We start from the raw sequence: 19,936 nt of genomic DNA, 5'->3' as shown, positions 1-19,936 counted from the left end.
TCCTGCTAAAAATGGTATTCAATTGAAGTCTTTATATACGACCCACAATACAATGTGCAATTCCAGGCCTATGCTCATTCTAATAAATACCAACCAATAAGGAACTGAAAATCGACAGACTGTTGTAGGACTCTTACTAAGGGGTTAATACTGCTTGGTCTTGGGCAGCAGCACCACTGCCTGTTGGAGTTGGGTTAATACTGCTTGGTCTTGGGCAGCAGCACCACTGCGTGTTGGAGACTGAGTCAGTCCCACACTGCCTGGAAGCTGTCTGCCTGAACCTTCTTGGTTAACTAGCAGCACCTCACCCAAACCTGGAAAATAAAGGTGATTTGTGGCAGCCTGATGCATGAGAGACACTCTGACTCCTCAGGGAAGTAGTGCTGGAACAGATCTTACCCATTTCTCTCATTTGCACAAGCCTCACACATACGAAGTCAGACAAAGAGACGCAGGATAAGTTTGAATACATTTATTGAAAGAACTGCATTGTATGATAAAAAGCATGAGCTGAAATTATTAGGAAGAGGAGAAATAACACAGTAAAGACTGTGACCATTAGAGTATAAACAGTCCCATCATCATGGTATAATCATTAGTGTAGAATTATTTCCTACACTTCTAGCATCTAATGTGAAAGCATAGCAGTATTTGCTCTTCTGCCCATACTCGTCTATGGAAGGGGACCCCGACCTCATACCTGGAAAAACAGGGGTCTGTCTGTTGGTCTGCTGGTAGTCCTCCGAGTTGGCTTGAAAGACAAGGCCAAGATCAACAAAGCTGCAATGAAGTGGCACACAGTGAAAGATGGCTCGCTTAAATGTTCCCTATGCTCTCCTTTGCCCTGTGTGGTGTTTTTATAACAAAATGTGTTGTGTTCTGAGAACAGGCCTGACATGATAATATGTTTAGGCTTAGAACGTTGGCTCCATAACTCTTGAACTGGCAATACCAAGTGAACTATTGTGTGCAGTGGCAGCCTTGAGCAGGGTATAGAGTGAAATGTTATGCAAAGAATTTAACAATGTTTTCGCATAAAGGCAGCTGATTAGAAAAAAATAACCCTGCAGAAAAGCAAGTTGTACTAAAATATAATAAAATTACTAATATGAGTAAAATGTATATACAGGTAAAAGGGCACAGGCTGCAGGCCTGGAACTAAAATAAAGATGCCCAATCTAAGCACTAAAAGGAACCTACAACAAGACAAACGATTGCTTGAATGTCCTAGAGATAGCCAGGATAAATGGGGAGGGCTCAGCTTTTTATTGTGTGCATATGAACCTTTGAACTTGTTTCCCCTTGCTCTGAATTGAATTTAAAAATGTTAATCTTTCCAAGAGAAACCTAAACTCTCCTATATTCTCCTGAGCTACATTTACTGTTTTTATGCCACAGTTTTAAACTTTCACCTCTGCAGTAACCTCTTTGCATCAAACTCCTGTGCTTCCAGTGGACAATGCATTCTATAAACTCAGTAATATGACATGACACAATTGCTTTAGGTTGAAGGTTTGCAGATTTTCTTTGAATGCAATCTATTTATATTTACCACCAGGATTGTAATTCTTGGAATATATGTCATTATGTGCAACCTACACAAGCTGCAATTTTCGAATTTATGTTGTAAACCCTCAAAAGTATGTAGTTTAGACACCTAATGTAAGTAGTGTATAAACTCTAAAACAGTTTCTAAAATGTACTTACAGGATGAAAAAAATGTTCTGGGAGGATGTTCCAAACCCCCAAAATTGTTCTTGGGCCCAAGGAGTAAACTTTCAAAAGGTTTGTGGAGAACTTCTAATGCAGTTTTCAAATAAAATTATGAATTAGTCATATTTTTTGTTACCATCTGTTTTTCTGGTGCTGAGGGAAATATATTGTCTACTAGTGCATGTTTTTTATGTGAAGTATTGATTGTAATTTGCCAGCCGTAAAGCACAAGGGACATCATTTCAAATAGCAAAGCTCTGCCAGTGAGCTTAGTCATATTTTGTGTTGGCACTAAAACTTCAGAAGGCAACAACCTGAGATAAGAAACTGACATTTGGAACCAGAATTCAATTAAACCTCTTTTCTGTATGAATAATCTTCATTCTGAGTAAGAAATGACTGTCATAATTTTTAGATGAATTGTTAGGTTCTTCAAACATTAACACCATGTTTCCTCTTTCTCTGAACACCTTTATGAAGAGCAATATGTGCCTATAATCATATATCATAAAAAGATAGTTTATCTTCCTTTATAACAAGAAAATAGCTACCAGCAATCGTACAGTGTGCCATCATGATGTGGACTATTGTGACAAGATGTAATGTTATAAGCTTGTTGTTTGAAGTCATATACTCCTTACACCTACATTCAGCTCACAGGCCCCCTTTATGAGATTCTGATTCTGATTTCTGCTGTAAAACCAAGCTCCTGGAAACATTCCCCCCAGGGGACTGCAGTTGATGAAAATGACTGAAATCTCTTAGGAAAAAAGAGGGGATGAATGGGGAACAGGGGTAAGAGAATTGGACACCCCATTTTCCTAATTTCTCATGAGATTCTAAGGCTACAGTTGAATGCCTATTAATTCTGCAACACCAGAGATAACCGGGCCTCCAGTATCTTTACCTCCGGTGGAGTAGAACCAACAATGCTGCATTTGGGTCATGCATAATGAAACCCACAATGGTTGACAAGCTGGGAATTTGTATGAGAGAGGTGCAGGCTGGATTCATTAGAAGAAGGCTTGTATAAGGGAGGTGTAAGTTTGTCTCGTATAGATGTTATACACCTCACTTGTCCTCTAAATTCACTCAATCTCTTATCTGTTTGTACTTATGTTCCCTGTTTTCCAATTCCTGTAGTGCCTCATTGTTGTTACTCTGTACATATTCTATTATCTTCCCTGTAATTTTTTTTCTCTACTTATCCTTTTTAAACTTTATCGTTCCTCTTCTAAAATGTTTTCTTCTAATCTCTTAAGATGTTTCTGTCGCTGCTGCTCTTAATATGTTCTTCATAATGCTTAGTCGGATATGCCTCTCCTCTCTTTTTGAAGTAATGTGACACCAGTAATGATATGAAAATATTGAAAGAGAATCTAAAAGGTGGAATAATAGTTGTTGTGTGCAGGCCAGGAATACACACAAGGAAAGGCTTTCATTTACATTTAGGCAGACTTGTATTATTACTTATTCTTCAAAGTATACTACAACACAGAAAACAGGCTCTCACGGTTCCCCCGCCCACAGCAAACTATCCTACAACAGAATATTCAATGCATTGGAATAACACATTCTAAACTCATTGCATTGCAGAGTCTACCCAAAGTACAAACCACAACACATGTCCACCCTTTAATAATTTAAGAAAAAAACACAAAACATCTCTCCCTTTAAAAAAACAAAACCCACAAAAAACAATTAAAAAATAGAAAGTTAACATCATGCGTGTATGTCATTAACCTACAACAATCCTTCAATCTCCCAGGAAATTCCCTCCTTTTTTCGTCACACCCAATTTTTTCCTTACTATCTTGGCTGGCAGTAGCAGCAGATTCCTGAACACTACACCCAATTTCATTTCTGGCTTCCTCTCCACGTTCATCCAATGAAACAGTTGAATAAATTGGCAAATCTCCTTTGTCAATCTCTAGCGGTGCTGACTGTACACCTTCAGCCACAGCCGGTGATCTGTCATCCTCAAACCACTAAAAATCTCCACTACTAGTCACATCTTCTTTACAATCCTTCCACAACTCTTTCAAACCCAACTCCACCCTTTTGAGGTTCCATACCTTTTTCCTACTCATCCTAACAGTATTTTGTGACACTTCCACAACCTCCTCTGGCACAAAAATTTGACTTTGGGAACCCTATTCAGTTTCCTTCTATGTACTCACTCACAACTCTCACCTGAACAGGCTTAACTCCATGTTTGTCATCATAGTATGATTTACTGCTCTCGTGAGTCCCTTTTAAGTTTTTCCACACTAAATCTGGTGACCACTGTTCCACTTTGCTGTCACACAGCCATGCAGGATAATATTTACTCCTTGGAATCCTTCCCCTCATTATAAAAAAAAACAACAATCCAGTAGCTTCCTTGTAGTCATTCTATAAGCCCATACAACTTTCCATACTTCATTTAGCCAATTACTGTGTCTTCTCAGCCCAGACTGAATTGCTCTCTTTATCACAAATTGTAGTTCTCCACGATACCATTGTCTCTCAAGTTCTGTAGGAGTGTGGTTTTGTGTTTGATACCTACTTTCTCAAAGTACTTTTTTGATGCATTAGAGACAAATTGCACACCATTATCTCTCAAAACCACCACAGAAATTCGTTCATATAAAAAAGGTTTTATAAAAAATCCCAATGCAGTGGTAGTGTCAGCTCTGTGCACAATGTCCACTACCGGCAATCTAAAGAATGAGCACAATTACATACTCTTGCAAGAATATGCAAGAACAAAGACAATATAATTTTAACACAGTATTTTTCAGCCTAGACTAGAGTCAGTTATAATTTCCCTGTTGAGAGTTGTGTGCTCATTTACCCAGATAGAAAATCAAAGGAGCAAAGGGACGAGCTTGATAACGTCCTCTACATAGCCCAATCCTAGCACCTCATGTAAGATAAAGTGCAGACTGTTAGGCCCAACTCCCAACAGCCACCTACAAGACCTTCTTCCAATTGCAGTGAAGAGCTATTCCGATAACCCCAGATGGGTGCCCGGTACATTAACACCGGTAAACATTTTAACCTGTACACCTCAAGCATGGGCAAAATCAGTTTGTTGCCAACCCTAGATGAAAATTCAAAAACTGAGCCCACTGCAGCATTAAATCAGGTCCAACACTTAGATATACAAGATAACCAGTTTCCTTTGTCATCAAATGTCACACCCAAATTGGGTAACTCATGAACACAGTTAATGGGCTGACCTTAAATTGTCACCAGACCCTGTATACTCTGGAACTTACCACACACCATATAGCACCTTTTTGTAATAACAACTTCCTGGTCCAGATCATCAATAAATTTCACAAAGGCATCCACCGCCCCCGTAAGCTGTTAATGGTTCTTGACATTAAAACCGTGTTGTTGGTATACAGTGAAGCTGACACACTCCTCCCATTAATGACTGCCATGTCCTTGCACTTGTCCACTAGAAAAGCGTACAAGCCATTGGTATATAAAAGGAATACGATTGGTGCTAAAACACATCTCTGGTGCATCCCTCTAAAGTGATAAAAATTCTGTACATTCACCTTCCAGACCATACTTTCCAGAGGGGTTAGTTCCAGTGTGGAGTGCTCACAGAAACATCAACTATAGAATTGGGCACACCCATCTTATTTAGGTTCCTCCAAAGCTTAGTGCGGTTGACCCTATCAAAGGTGCTGCTGAGGTCCCTGAAAGCTAAGTATAGGGTACCTTTCTTGGCAATCGCATATTTGCCAGTTAACAGTTGTAGATTTAAACACTGTTCTGGGTCCACAAACCCTCTATAAACCCCAAATGTACTGGGCTCATAGTAGCCTGTTCCTCTGTCCAGCTCTCAATTTCCTGCTCAATAATGTGACCCAGGATCTTCACTGTTGAGTCTAAGAGAGAGATAGTGCAATAACATTTGAGGTCATTTCTACTCCTTTTTTTATACACAGGTACCTTCTTTTTGGATGGTGCTTCCCATGCTAAAAGGCAAGTTAGTGAAACCATCTATAGGACAGTGGAGCTCCTGACCTAGCTGGGAATCATTGATCATGGTCAGAAGGGGCCCAGAGCTTCCCACCAAGTCTGCAGCAACATCAGGTTCCTTGTTTACTTTGTTGCAGGTAGTGTTTACATCTAGGCATGGGGTAAGAACTCGTTGTTGGTCACTAAGTTCAAGAGAGAGCCTCCTTTTGGCCAAAACAATATCCTTTGATACCACCCCTGCAGCTCTGGCCAGGAAGGAGTCAAGAGTCATGCTGAGAGGCTCCCTACTTGCCCCTGTCTGCTCCTTGTCTCCTTGCTGCTTTCTCTTCCCCATCCAGATGTCCAGTAGACTCCTTTTGCCCAAGACAATCTCCCTTGATACCATCCGGCAGCTCTGGCCAGGAAGGAGTCAAGAGTCATGCTGAGAGGCTCCCTACTTGCCCTCATCTGCTCTTTGCCTCCTTGATGCTTACTCTTCCACATCCAGATGTCCAGTAGACTAGGGGCTTGATCAATAAGGCAACCACACAGATACAGGTTAACATAGACCTATTCCGGTTGCGTAAAAAAGAAACTCACTCACCAATATATCCTGGTGAATTAAAGGTAAAGGGACCACGAGGGATGGGGAGACCAGTCTTGGCCGGCCACAGATGGGCAAAGACAGGCCCACTCATGGCCCGGTCTTCACGTTGGCCCACACTGGGCACGTCCTGCACACGTCCCCCAGCAATAGGAAGCCCTGTAATGCTGTATAGTGGGTCACCTCTGGCCCCATCTTCTGCCACCAGTAAGATGAGAAGGTATCCTGGGACGTGTATTCCCAACAACTGCAGCAACGGTCAGTGTCCCCCAGCAGCGGGAAGCCGTGTAGCACTATATATGGCATGTGTCACCTCTGGCCCCTTCTCCAGTGGCAGTAAGATGAGAAGGTATCATGGAATGCGTAGTCTTAACAACTGCAGCAACAGTCAGTGTTCCCCAGCAGCATGAAGCCCTATAGTGATATATGATGCGTGTCGCCTCTGGCCCTGCGTCCAGCTGCCTGTAAGATTATAAAGTATCCTGGGATGCCTAATGTCAACAACTGCAGTAACAGTCAGCGTCCCCCATCAAAAATTTACTTTGAGAAAGTAGGTATCAAACACAAAACAACACCCCTGTACAACCTGAGTGGCAATGGTATCGTGGAGAGGCACTACGGTGTGTTTAAGGGACCAACCCAGTCTGCTGATGCCGCAGTAATTGCATTGTTCAGTGAAGGTTTAGACTTAACTTCACCCTCCTCAATCACATGCCCAAGGCAATTATTACTCCTTTCAGCAAATTTGCATTTGGCAGACTCCACAGTTAGCTCCTTGTCTTCAAATATTTTCAAGACTGTCCCCAATCTCTCGAAATGGTTGGCTCTATCCTTTTCAAAAATTAAAATATCTTCTTACCCCACTTTCTTTTCCAAACAATCTAAACATCAGTCTTTAGAAAACGGCAGCCTCCTATGCCATTCCAAATGGCCTCCACTTGAACTGGAAACCACCAAAGGGGTTAATAAAGGCTGTGAATTTCCTAGAAGCTGGTGCCAATGAGATCTGGTATGGTTGAGAACCATTTAGCTCCCTTCACTTCAGGAATGACAAAATCTCATTAATTTCCAGCAAAGGAACCTAGTCAATAGCTATGTTATTGTTCAGATGATGTACATCCACACACAAATGGATTTTCCCATTACTGCAATGTGCCCCCACATGAGAAATCCATTCTGAGACCTCTAGAGGTTTGATCAAATCCAGTGCCACCAGTGTCTCCAACTCCTTCAAAACATCATCCCTTGCCTTTATTGGTACAGTTCTTACCTTACAAATTTTTAAAGTGGCATCACTCATCAGGACAATATTGTGCTCAAACCCACTCAAATTACCTAGAGTTTAACTATGTACTTGGAAACATTGCCATCATGGGGTTGCCCACTGAACTCCCATCATCTACCACCAACACTTTTTCAGCACTATTAGGATTCAAGATAATGTAGAAATTTCCATGATCGAACCAGCCTAGGACCAACGGTCCTTCTTATGCTATATAATATGTGCCCCTTGATTGCTTATTCTTAAAAGAGAAAGTTAACCATCGGAAACCTAAAATGTCTATCTTTTCTTCAGTATAACTCTCAGGATGTATGTTAGGTGCCAACAAATGTGTTCCAATCCTATCAATAAAGTTTTCCCTCATAACTTCTTCTTTCACAATAGTGAAAGATGAGTCAAAATCCACATAGATCTTAATGGGTACTCTACCAATGGTCATGTGACATTTGAGTTTGGTTTTCTTATTAGAGTCACTGAAATGTAGTACAAAATTGTCTTACAAACTCATGACACTATTAGTCTTTGCTGGTTCAAGTTCAACGTCATTATCTACAGGGATTTTAGTATCTTCCATTATACATTTGACCCAACCCTCCTCTTTCCTGCAGACCCTTCCTAAATGTCCCACAATTCCACAATTGTTACATTTTGTTTACGAGGCAGCATTAACTGTATGCCAAGTCATCTTTGCTTTCACAACTGAAACATTTCCTGTCCTTTGTGACAGTTTTGTCTTTGGAACCGCCATTTTGCTCCCTCTCTGTTTTGCAAGTTGCCACTTTGCACACTCAATTCAACTCTATCGGCTTGCCTAAAATCCGTGGCATAGCGACCAGAAATGGCTGCCTTGTTACTATGGCTAAAACCTCCTTCAGTGGAGAGTTTCCACTAATCCACAACCGCTCCTCAATGGCAGGATTGTTTGCATGCATGACAAGTTGATCTCTTATTAAGTCGTTATGCGTAGCACCAAATTTCCAGCCTATCGGCAATTTTTCAAATTCTGCCACAAAGTCATCAACTGACTTCCCTATGCCTTGTTTACGTTAGAAAAATCTGTACCTCCTAATGCCTATGCTGACTTTTGGTGCAAAATATGTGTTTAAGGGCCTGATTTAGATCTCATCAGAAGGGCTACTTCATCAAAACCGTGACAGCTATCCCATCCGACAAAATAAAAATTCTATAGGATATAATGGGACTTATATTTCAGTGGACGGGATATCCGTCACCATTGTGATGGAGTAATATGTTCGCTGAGATCTAAAGTCATAGTCATTTAAAACAGCTTCAAAAATATTCAATTCACCTACAATTGTAAGATTGGCATGTGACTATATTTTGTCAACCCCACTGGACCTAAAGAATGAAGAAGAATTATTTTTGTTTGGTCTGCTGACATTCTGTTGGATTAATCACTTGCAGCAATGTAATGAACAAAATAGTCCTTCCATTCCACCCATCTTAGCAAAGGTTCAGCTCCAGAAAATCAAAATGCATGTGATGGGCTCATAATAAAATTGTGTTGTTCCATTGCAAACTAGTAGTGTTCCTTGAATAGTCTTATGCAAGTACCAGAATACTTTAAAACCAGTATCCAAATGGGTAAATAATCCTTCTTTAATTTGGGTCGATAACCCTCACCCTTTTCCTGTGCTATGATCTCCTCTGATTCACACACTCTCCCAACGTCTGCCGGTGCAAATTGAGTACACAGTGTTTATCACACTTCCCAACACGCACACTCCTTCACTGTTTGCCTGTGTAATCTGACATACAATTGAATATGGCCCCAGCGTAAGGTAATGTAGCGTGACTGGATGCACAATAGCTGCAACATGGCATGCGTCAATCTGTGCCACATGCATAACATGTTCCAGCTCCCAGGATGACATCAGAATGCCAGCATGTGCCATAGGCATCACAAATACCTGGTGGGAGATGATGCGGTTGCTGCACTAGTATTTGAAATGGTGGGGCTGACACTATTACAGTCCCAGCTGTCCAAAATCTTTGAAATTAACCTTTTTTGTTCCTGACACACCCAAAGAAATGTTGCTGTTTGCACCAAAGGCACATTGGTAGGGTCGTAGGGTCATACTTCCTCCTCCTCTGAAACCCAGGTGACACAGCAGCTCATAGCCAAATTATTGTGTGCAAGTCAGCAATACACATAAAGACAGGCTTGTATTCACACAAAGGAAGGCTCATGTTAGTATCCTGCATTACACAAAGTAAACTCCAACACAGGAAACAGGTTCTCATGACTCCTCTGGCCACAGCAAACTGTCCTCAGCAGAATACTCAAAGCATTGGAATAACACTATCTTTTCCAGCATTCACCCAAAGTACAAACCACAACAATAGTGTGGACTTATTGTTATTGTCTTTAATGTGGTGTGATTCAAAACTCACCCAGAAAGGCAAGCTATTTCATAGCAGTTAAAGTGCTGCCCAATTTGGGGGGCACCAAAAGAGTCATGTTCAAATTTATTTTGAACCCTCTGTCCTAACAATAAGAAACAACTGAATCATTCCCGTAAGCATAGATCCCATTAGAAGAAGCACTGCCTGACAGCTTTAGACCTCAGTCTCAACTTTTCCTAAAAGCTTAAAAAGTGCATTCTCAGCCAGCACACAGTGTCTGCTCTCACACCATTTGGTGTCTGTAAAGCCTCACGATGATCTGTTTGTCAGCAGCATAATATAAGAAATCAAAATCTACAGACTGAACAAAAGCCACTACTGAAGCAGCATAGGTGCTAAAAACACCAGACTTACATAGGGACCCAATATGCACAAGGATAAGAGAAGATTTGAATAGAGGTAAAACCACTGCCTATGAAATCAACTCAAAGCCTTGTCCTAGATGCCTCTTCCAAAGAGTGTCAAGAGCAGAATAAAAAGGTCAAAAGTGATGAAGGCAGCCAGATGATCTAACATGATTAGATCTGAGGTATAACACTGTCTGTTTTACCCCACAGTTCATCTAGGATTGTGACTATGAAAGAAACTATGCCTTAGGCAGAGCAAAATACCCCTGATGAAGATCAATAATGTTAGAATTATCACAAAACAAAAACACCAGATGAGTCATTCCCACAGAATTGGTGGGAAGCAAAAAATGTGGTGCTAATCATTTTTCACTCTGGGCCAACTGACAGCCATTTCAACAACTGGGAAAAATAGAATGTTTGCAGCAGCATGACAACATTAATGACAAGAGAACAGTCAAAGAGATGTAAAAAGGCCCATCATTAGTGTGGGAAATATTTCAGGTGCTTTATATGGTGTAGTACAAAAGTGATCTAGAAACTTTGAAATAAGACAGGACAGGACAAATAAGACTCATTGATTAAGGTGAAACGGCTAGACATTTTTAATGATGTCTCCTAATTTAAGTTACCCAAAGTAAAAGGTAGAAAGATTTGACAGACACACAGGCCTTGATTAAGACCTTGGCGGAGGGAATTACTCAGTCACAAATGTGACGCATATCCTGCCTACCATATTACAAGTTCCATAATATCGTATGAAACTTGTAATATGGCGGACAGGATATCTGTCATGTTTGTGATGGAGTAATCCCCTCCCCCAAGATTGTAATCAGGCCCGAGTCTCTACATATGACTTCAGTATTACAAGTACCAAACTCAAAAACGTTTAATTGAGGCTTCCATTGTTTTGTTTTCTAAATGGGTGAGTGTTCATTAAGAATTAACAAGTGCTGTTTGGCCAAACTGGGGCTTGAGCTTGGCAGCAAGAATACTTACTTCTTCACTTTCTGAGAGACCATGAACCCTCCATTCACATTCGATCCACAGTAGAAAACCAGACAGCCACATAGTTATTAAGCATCATAAATCTTAATTTAATTGAAGCAATAAATGCAAAGCACAAATTAACTAGAGAAAGCATAGTATCTGAAGATCAGAGAAAAGATAACCACAGTAGATGTTAAAACAAATGTAGGCAGTCATCACCATCATCAAGAGTTTAGCAATACTCTAAGGAACAATAATTCAGAACAAAAGACTAAACAATTCTGACAATATAAAAGGAAGAGGAGTAGCTAAGATCAGAAACTACCAAAAGCAAATAGGAGGTCTAAATTACTCCTCACATTAAGTCTAAGTTGAAAACTGCATTTTGTAGTACTCAATACAGCAATTTCCAAATCTACATGTGGAGATTCCCTCCTCCGCCTTTCTTACCTTTTCTATGCAGAGATCTCTACCAGGAGTGCAAAGATCCCTGCACAGTTAGATCTACACTTTAGTAGTAAACATTAGAGGGTCCTGGGGTAGTGGCTGGAAAATGACACCTAAATGGGAGGGGTTTAGGGTACAATAATGGGGAGGTTTATGAAGGGATATGCAAAATAAAACATCCACCTGCACCACACACCACAAATAGCCATGCACAGGTACTGCAATACACACCCTGGGAATCAATGAAGGTGGTGATTAAATTACCACCCCATAGTTAAAGATATTAGGATTAATTCTATTATATTGACTTTTAAAATTAAAATATACACAAATACATATACATATTATTAAGAAATCATTATTATGTTATTTAAAAATGTAAAAATACACTTATTGCTAAATTAAAACTATAATACCATAACCTATGTTAAATAATTATTAGTATTCAACAATGATTCTATACAATAACATGTAATACATATGAAACACAAGTAGACTTTTTGATTTAAGTGGGATTTTTACAATTATTCTTAGGGATAATATTTTTTAATGAATTATATTGATTTTATGGAATTATTTAATACTTATTTACATTAATGTGATGCAAAGTTTTAGTTTATTTGTTCTAGATTTATTATAAGTATGTAAAATGATTTTACATTAATATTTTAAATAACATATTTTAAATATTTTTTAAGTTTGATAAATTTTAATACATTTTTCTATACTTTACCCTAGGGAGATCTCTGCATATGTAGGAAAATTTGTAGAAGGCTTCACCACAGGATGGAGACATGCACATCTACACTTGGTAGTAACTCTATACATGGAAATAGTCATTAGCAAATAGGTATACAGTCACTCCTAGTTGAAAGAGTTGATTTACATGTGAGTAAATCTACACATGTACATACCTTTATAACCAAGCCCATTATGTTTTGGGCCCCTATCAAACTTGCTTAGAACTTCCATATTAGGGCAATCAATTCAGGTGTAAAAGCAGTATGTCCATCATTTTTTATATAAGCCAAAAAAACGAATTGAAGAACACCAGCCTGACACCTCCAGACAGATGAAACTCGATTTTGGCAAATTTCCAAAACTCTTTTCACCAATAAAGAAAAATGTCAAGAAATCCAACACAAATACCAGGAGAGTGGACAAGGTACACAAAAAAGACACAGGAAAAGATGTCAGGAGAAATGGAGGTAGGATCAATAGAAAGGCGAAGAAGCAACATAGGATAGATAGGAGTCACAGTAATCAGCACAGGTAGGGGTAGAGGCACTGGAGTGTAGAGGGAGTATATTTACACAACTGTTGGTAGGAGAAGAGGTACTAGAGTATGGGCAGAAGTGGAGGGTAAAGAAGAAACAGGTTTGAGGAAAAGTGTGAGGTGGTGGGAAACAAATAAGGGAGAACAAATGAAAAGAGAATAGACAGGCAGTGGAAGAAACTACATTGCAGGGGAGGGGCAATTGCTTCTCTATTAAAAAAAGAAGCAATAGATCAATGTGATTGTGGAAAAAAACTGTTTGCATTTTTACACATAAAGAGCATTCACCACAATGGATTCAATAATCTTAGGGATTCTATTGAAAAGAAAAAAAGATCAAGGAAACATTTATGGAGAGTATTTCTTCAGAACAGATTTCTTTAAATGTGTTTTCCCCAGGAATTCCAGCTCTAGGAAGCATTATGGTAGCCATGCGCTCTAAAAGATAAGATAAAAACGTTTTTTTTTAAAGAATCACATGCAACCAGTAAAATCAAGAATGTAGTGCTGCTTTAATCACTTAAGGTAACTGAAAATAAGCATGGAATTAGGGTTAGGGCCAAGAGTCTGTAAACCCATAAACAATTGACCTCAAACACCATTATTTGCCATAACATATAAGCAAGGCAACAATAAGCTTGAATTGGCCGCATATTCCTATCGTAAAGTGGTGTTAAGCGGGTGCTCTAAACACATAAACATATTGTTGCCAAATATGTATACTGGAAAAGGGACTTTAACCAGTCAATAAACTACAAAAATATAAAAATATGTGGAGCACTCCTATCCAATAAGTAAATAGTCTCTAAATAGTCATGAAAAAGAAAACAATGTGATTACATATATAAGAAGATCATACAAATGTATTCAGGACATAAACCAGAACAAGAAAAAAGTTTTTGGGGATTTTGCATTCAGAGCTACAGTACATAAAGACCATAAATATACTGTCAATCTGAAAATTTGATATTTATTCCATTTAGGACAACATTTAATACATAAACTAAACAATACAAAGAAAAAACAAACATTAAATTGGTGTACATAATAAATCCATCCTGAGAAATTCCTAATGGTAACAAAGAAGTTACATCCGATCCTAAGAGTCAAACATATATAGTTCCGTGCTTAACCATGCAGTTCACACTGCTCGGAAAAGACAGTCAGAAACTCCAGCCGACATGTGTTTCGTCCAATTCTGGAATTCATCAAGGCTCTTGCAAAAGTGTATGTCCATGTCCTATTCTCCAATACCTTACTGAGATCTTTAGATTGTGTAGTGATAAATTAAGCCTGTCCAAGGAAGTGCAGAAAGCATTTGAACAAGTCCCTTGTCTGGTAAAAGTTCATCCAACAGACCGCATTTGAAATTGCTCGTTTTGCATTGAAACTAAGACAAAGGAAACCGGCATTACGCCTGTATCAAACAGGCAGGAACCATTATTTGCCAGTCAGGATGTGAGACTATGGGTGATTGAAAGGAGTTTTGAGAGGTTTGAAAGGTTAAGGCACTCCTCCTCCATGCACAAGCCCACTGTGGCCAAAAGATTGTCAGGACAGAGGAGTTGGTGAGTGATGATTAATTAATAAACAGCATTTGAGTATTATATTGTTTAACAACGGCATGTACATAGATGCAATGTTTGAACATCAGCCATGTATATGTAAACTGTACTCATTGTAACCTTTTTCAAATGAGGCTGCGGCATTCCAAATGCAAGAGGCTTCATCAAATTCTAGGACTTATCAGCTTTATCCTGCAGGTTGAAAATGGTAAAGCTCTCAGACCACACAATCCTAGAGGAGGCGGTGGGATAGGCAGGTGGCTGCAGAGTCCACACATTTATAGACATTAATGGGCAGAATTTGCCTATTCTCCATGCAAGGTAAGCAAATCCTATAGAAGTGAGGCAAGGCAAAATGAAAATGGGACCAAGCGAATTCCCGGTGAGGCATAGTCCAACTGAGAAATATTTGTGAAGTTTAAAATGTAGAGAAAAAAGCTCAGGGAGAGAGTAACAATCTTAAAACACCTTTATTATATGTTTTACCATACCAAATGAAGACAAGAAGAAGGGAATAAGGGCCAGATGTACGAAGCATTTTTCTAGTCGCAACGGGCCGATTCTAATGGGCCCATTTGCGACTAGAAAATTGCTTTTTGGGATGCACAAAGCGCAAACTGTGATTCGGTAACTTGTTTGGGTTTTGCGATTCGGTATTAGGACGGGGCGTGTCAAGGGCGTCCCTTCCTAATACCGAATATAATGGTATGTATGATTGCTTTGTGACCGCGAATATGTTTGCAAAACAATTGCAGTTGGCACCAATTTCAAATTGATGCTAACCCATTTGCAAATGGGAAGAGGTACCATGGGACCACTTCCCCTTTGTGAATGCATGTGAAAACATTTTTTCAAAGCAGGCAGTGGTTCCAAGGACCACTGCCTGCTCTGAAAACATCAAAAGAAAACTTTTCATTTTTTTTTTCGAAATGCATTCCGTTTTCCTTTATGGAAAACGGGCTGCATTTAAAAAAAATACTGCTTTATTTAAAAGCAGTCACATACATGGTGGTCTGCTGACACCAGCAGGCCACCATCCCTGTGAGTGCCGCCATTCCCATTGGGGTTGCAAATTGTGACCTACCTTTTAAATATTCATGAGGTAGGTCATTTGCGACCCCATTGCGAATGGCAGACAGTGTCATTGACACTGTTGTACATTGGGTTTTGTGACTCGCAAATTGTGAGTCGCAAAACCGGATCTTTGTACATGTGGCCCTTATACACTGCACTAAATCGAAGCAAGCAATAAGAGTCTGTGTGAGATTGTGAATTATTAATGTGGAGGAAGGTCCTGTAAGTTTACAAATCTTGTATTTTGCTAGGTCAAAATGCAGTCTGAAGGAGAAAACCTTGGCTTAACTTCTGGTAACTGTGGCCTAAAAAGGCAGGTTTTTCTCACAAAAAATCTATGTTATGTAGTTAAGCAGCATCGAAAAATAATAAAGTCAAGAAACAAAGCAATAACATTATCAACCAATTTCTAAAAACAAAAGTAAACTGGGTTAAACAAAATTGATACAAATTGCCAGAGTTAATTAAGATACACAGAGATATGATATTTATAATTTGTAAACTAAAGATAAGCCACAAAAATACAATGAGCCAATGTCAGTGAATTATTCTGGTTGACCAGGACATAGTTGGGAAATTAGACTCAGAATGACATGGAGCAGAGGTCAGATAAGCCAAGAGAATGACACTGATCAAATGTTTTACCATGTTACTCAGCCATTTATACAGAAACATTTCTCTTATTGTGGTGCAAGGCCTGGATGACATAGCTAACGGGAGTTTCAGAGTCAAATACCTTAAGCCTGTGCTGCTTCTGAGACCTTCAATTAGGTCATTAAATGCTCGAAGCAGAACACACATGCAAACTGTGACCACCGGGGTCACTCTTTTGCAGGGGTACCTTTTCTGCCTTGTTCAAGTATGACTTTTGGTTTTAGTCAACTTTTGAGACTCTAAGTCCTCCATTGGGTCAAATCTGAATGCTATTACAAAGAAGGGCCCTAGAAGGCTGGGTTCAATCCTACAATGTAGTTCTAGAACGCGTTTCTTCATGCAAAATGTGCAGAATGGGCAAACCTGTAACTCTTGCCCACAAAGGTCAACTTAGGATAACCATTCCTGGGTAGCCTAAGTTTATTTTCCCTGTTCGTTGGACTTGCCATGTCAGGATGATGGAGATGCTTTTCCTGACTGTGAGACACTGGATTGTTTGTTGACTCGGGTGTGAGCGTTGGGCAAGGAGAAACCACAATTCTTGTCATGGTAAGGCAAGAGTGAACCCCAAATGAACCTGTGCTCATCCTCTGGTAGCTTGGCAAAGAGCAGTCAGGATTTACTTGAAGGTAACATATAAAGTATTTGTGAAACGTGAACATCTGAATTTTTAGATAATAAAATGGCAAATAGTTCTTGAAAGCCAAAATCATTTTTCACCACCAGTACGTTTCACACTTAAAACCACCTGTATGGCTTTTTTAATACACTGCACCCTGTCCTTGGGGCTGTAAAGGGCCTACCTTAGGGGTGACATGTGTATTAAAAAGGAAAGCTGGGGCCTGGTAAGAGGTTTATATTGCCAGGTTGACATGGCAGTTTAAAACTGCGCACACAGGCTTTGCATTGGAAGGCCTGAGACAAGTGTAGTGGGCTACTTAAATGGGTGGCACAATTAGTGCTGCGGGCCTACTAGTACCATTTAATTTACAGGCCCTACACGCCTTATAAGTAAATTAAATATGTTAATTGAGGATAAAAACAATGTTATCACGTTTTAGGGAAAGAGCACAAACATTGGTTAGCAGTGGTAAAGTGTGCAGAATCCAAAGCCAGCAAAAAAAAAGTCACCAAAAACAGACTGCATGAAGGCAAGAAGTTAGGGGAAACCACTTCAAGGATGCCGGTTCTAACACTGACATACCCCCAGACAGCCATATGATCTATCTGGCAAATGTGCTGTCAGCCAGCCTTTTCTCTTACTTGAAGTTTTGGTAAGTTTGCAAAACATTTTCACCATCAGCTACTGTTCCAGGCATGTTGTCTCATGGAACCCTTTTGGGGTTGCCAGAACGTTGACCCACCACCTTCCTCTGCCAGAGCCACTAACTGCATTCTTTACCTCTTACACTTTACATGAAAACAAATGATCTCACAGATCGTATATTTGCATGTAAAAGCTGTAATGTTAGGTAGGCAGCAGAAGAGGATTCATTTGGGCTGTATTGCATATGTGTGCCTAACCTCACACTGTCACAATACACATCTGACATGCTGCACTTGCGTCATGAAGTGCAGCATGTCAGATAATGAAGCTGCAGGGCTTGTCAAGCATACACCCTTTTATCCTGTCAGAAGTCGGAATAAAGAAACATGCATTGGTAAATGCATTAGGTTTTGCCTAAGTGAGGGTAGCATTAATGGAAATATTTAAAACGCTTGCGCTAGAGGAGGCAAAACATGAGGATAGATAGCACCTACCTCTAACTACTAAAACTGAACATAGTGGGTTGGCAGAATGGCATCCGCTGGGACAGGAATGGTGGCCTGAGCCCCCTCCACAATCTAATGACTCTACCATTAAGGTGTCATTGTGATGCCGGGTAACTAAGCTGTGTGTTTTCTGGGATAGATTGTGTCCAAACTCTGTGGCTTGTGTAACTAATGGTCTTGTTTGTGCAGGTTTGACCAACCATACCTTTATTGAGATTGTGTTTCGAATTTTAGGTTACAAATTAGCATTTCTCCTGTACTTGAGATTTACCACGAAACAAGATATTGAGGTTTTCTTTCCTCATGAGGTGGCAATATTGCAAAAACTAAAACACTTCGAACACAGTAGTTTTCCATTAGGAGCAGAGGAGTGGCCTTGTGAAAAAGGGAAGCCGGCAGCCAAAAGAACACATTTGCTGAGCTTCACGTTAAAATACCAACAAATACATAAGCACTCTGTAAACGAAAAAAAACGATTTATTGATTTTAATAAGAAGTGCAGAACTATCCGTTGCCTACTGCAGCAGCATCAGTTTATTTGCGAAAAGCTGTGGTTTTCAACGGACTAGAGTACGGCTCAGCACATGAAAATTGTTATTTTACATTTCTGGCGCTGCATTACTTCCACCCTGACTATGAAACCATTTAGCAAGGGACGGAATAGTAAGTGAGTTTTCAGGAACATGAGTATCACTTAGCATGCCAAGTGTGTACAAGACTTCGGGTGAATATGACAGTGGTTAAAGCTGGCGACACGGAGATGAGAATGTAACATGGCTCAGTAGCCTAACGAAATTTGAGGTGGGCACACTCCCTGGACCACCACCTGCCAGTTTTGCTGAGTGCGTCCCCTCCCCCCGTGCACCGCAGGGGCCCATGTTACACCACTGGCTCTCTGCTTATTTCTCTAACAAGTTAAACCACTGATCACTGTCTCCACAATGTGTACAAGAATGGTTGGGCAGTCACTGTTACAGTTCCTTACATTTCACACGTTTTTCGGTATGTTGCTTGGTATCCTTGTCCAAATTTCCAAGGAAGATTTCACTTTCCCTGCTGTTTTTTGTAGCTTTGTTTTCAAGCAACCTAACAGTCTCCTATAGCGTGGACTGCACACTGAGTCGTCTTAGGGTATGTGATCCGAGCTTATGTTGGTGTTCATGATGTGGCACCATTGAGAGATTTGGTGTGGAGGCTGAAAGTGGTGTGAGTTTGTCACAGTGCCGGACACGGTGTCATAATGTTGTTCCAACTACATGCTCATCCAGTCCTTGGCCTCTCTGCAGCGCGCACAGATCTATGGTCACATAGGTGCCATCTGTTGTTACGATTCAATGAGAAAGTGCTTGAACGAGGGACAGAGCTTTTTCAATATTAACAGTACCAAAGGAAAGGGAAACAGTTTTTATATATGTCAGAGAGCCCAAGGGAAAGATGGAGTGCAGGAAACAAAAGGAAGTACATGGGGAAAAAAGACAGAAGGAGATAAAGTATGGGACATGGATATGTATGGCTTCGTAAAGAGATGTGTGGAGAAAACGTAGGTGACTAATGCAAACCGAGAGATTTCAGGGGAAAGTGAAGGCAAGAATGTGAGTTGTTGCTTAATTCTATGATATTGAATAAAAATCTGCGCTAATAAGCATTGTTAAAGCCAAAAGCCCTGGCTTAAAGTGCACACATTTGTTGTTGGATGTAATTTGGTGTTAAATACATCCAAATAGAAGACCAAATACTGGTAACATGGCATACCATGTTAAGCACAGGATTCCAGCACTGATGTTTTAGTATTGTCTTAATTTACATAGGCCGCGCCTCTTGCTG

The 19,936-nt window shown here is 40.0% G+C and overlaps 1 protein-coding gene across 1 annotated transcript in view; it reads left to right on the top strand.

The window, feature by feature from the left end:
• The window catches only part of LEPR (leptin receptor), a 714,243-nt gene that overhangs the window by 651,744 nt on the left and 42,563 nt on the right, over nucleotides 1–19,936 (top strand). Inside the window, exon 18 of the mRNA XM_069232491.1 lies at nucleotides 1,710–1,785. Within this exon, the coding sequence (XP_069088592.1) occupies nucleotides 1,710–1,785 (76 nt within the window). The remainder of the gene's footprint in view (nucleotides 1–1,709; nucleotides 1,786–19,936) is intronic.

This window comes from Pleurodeles waltl, chromosome 4_2 (genome assembly GCF_031143425.1).
Source record: "Pleurodeles waltl isolate 20211129_DDA chromosome 4_2, aPleWal1.hap1.20221129, whole genome shotgun sequence".
In the NCBI taxonomy this organism is placed as follows: Eukaryota; Metazoa; Chordata; class Amphibia; order Caudata; family Salamandridae; genus Pleurodeles; species Pleurodeles waltl.
Note: the sequence above shows the minus strand (reverse complement) of the source record. Positions and strands in the feature narration are given on the sequence as shown.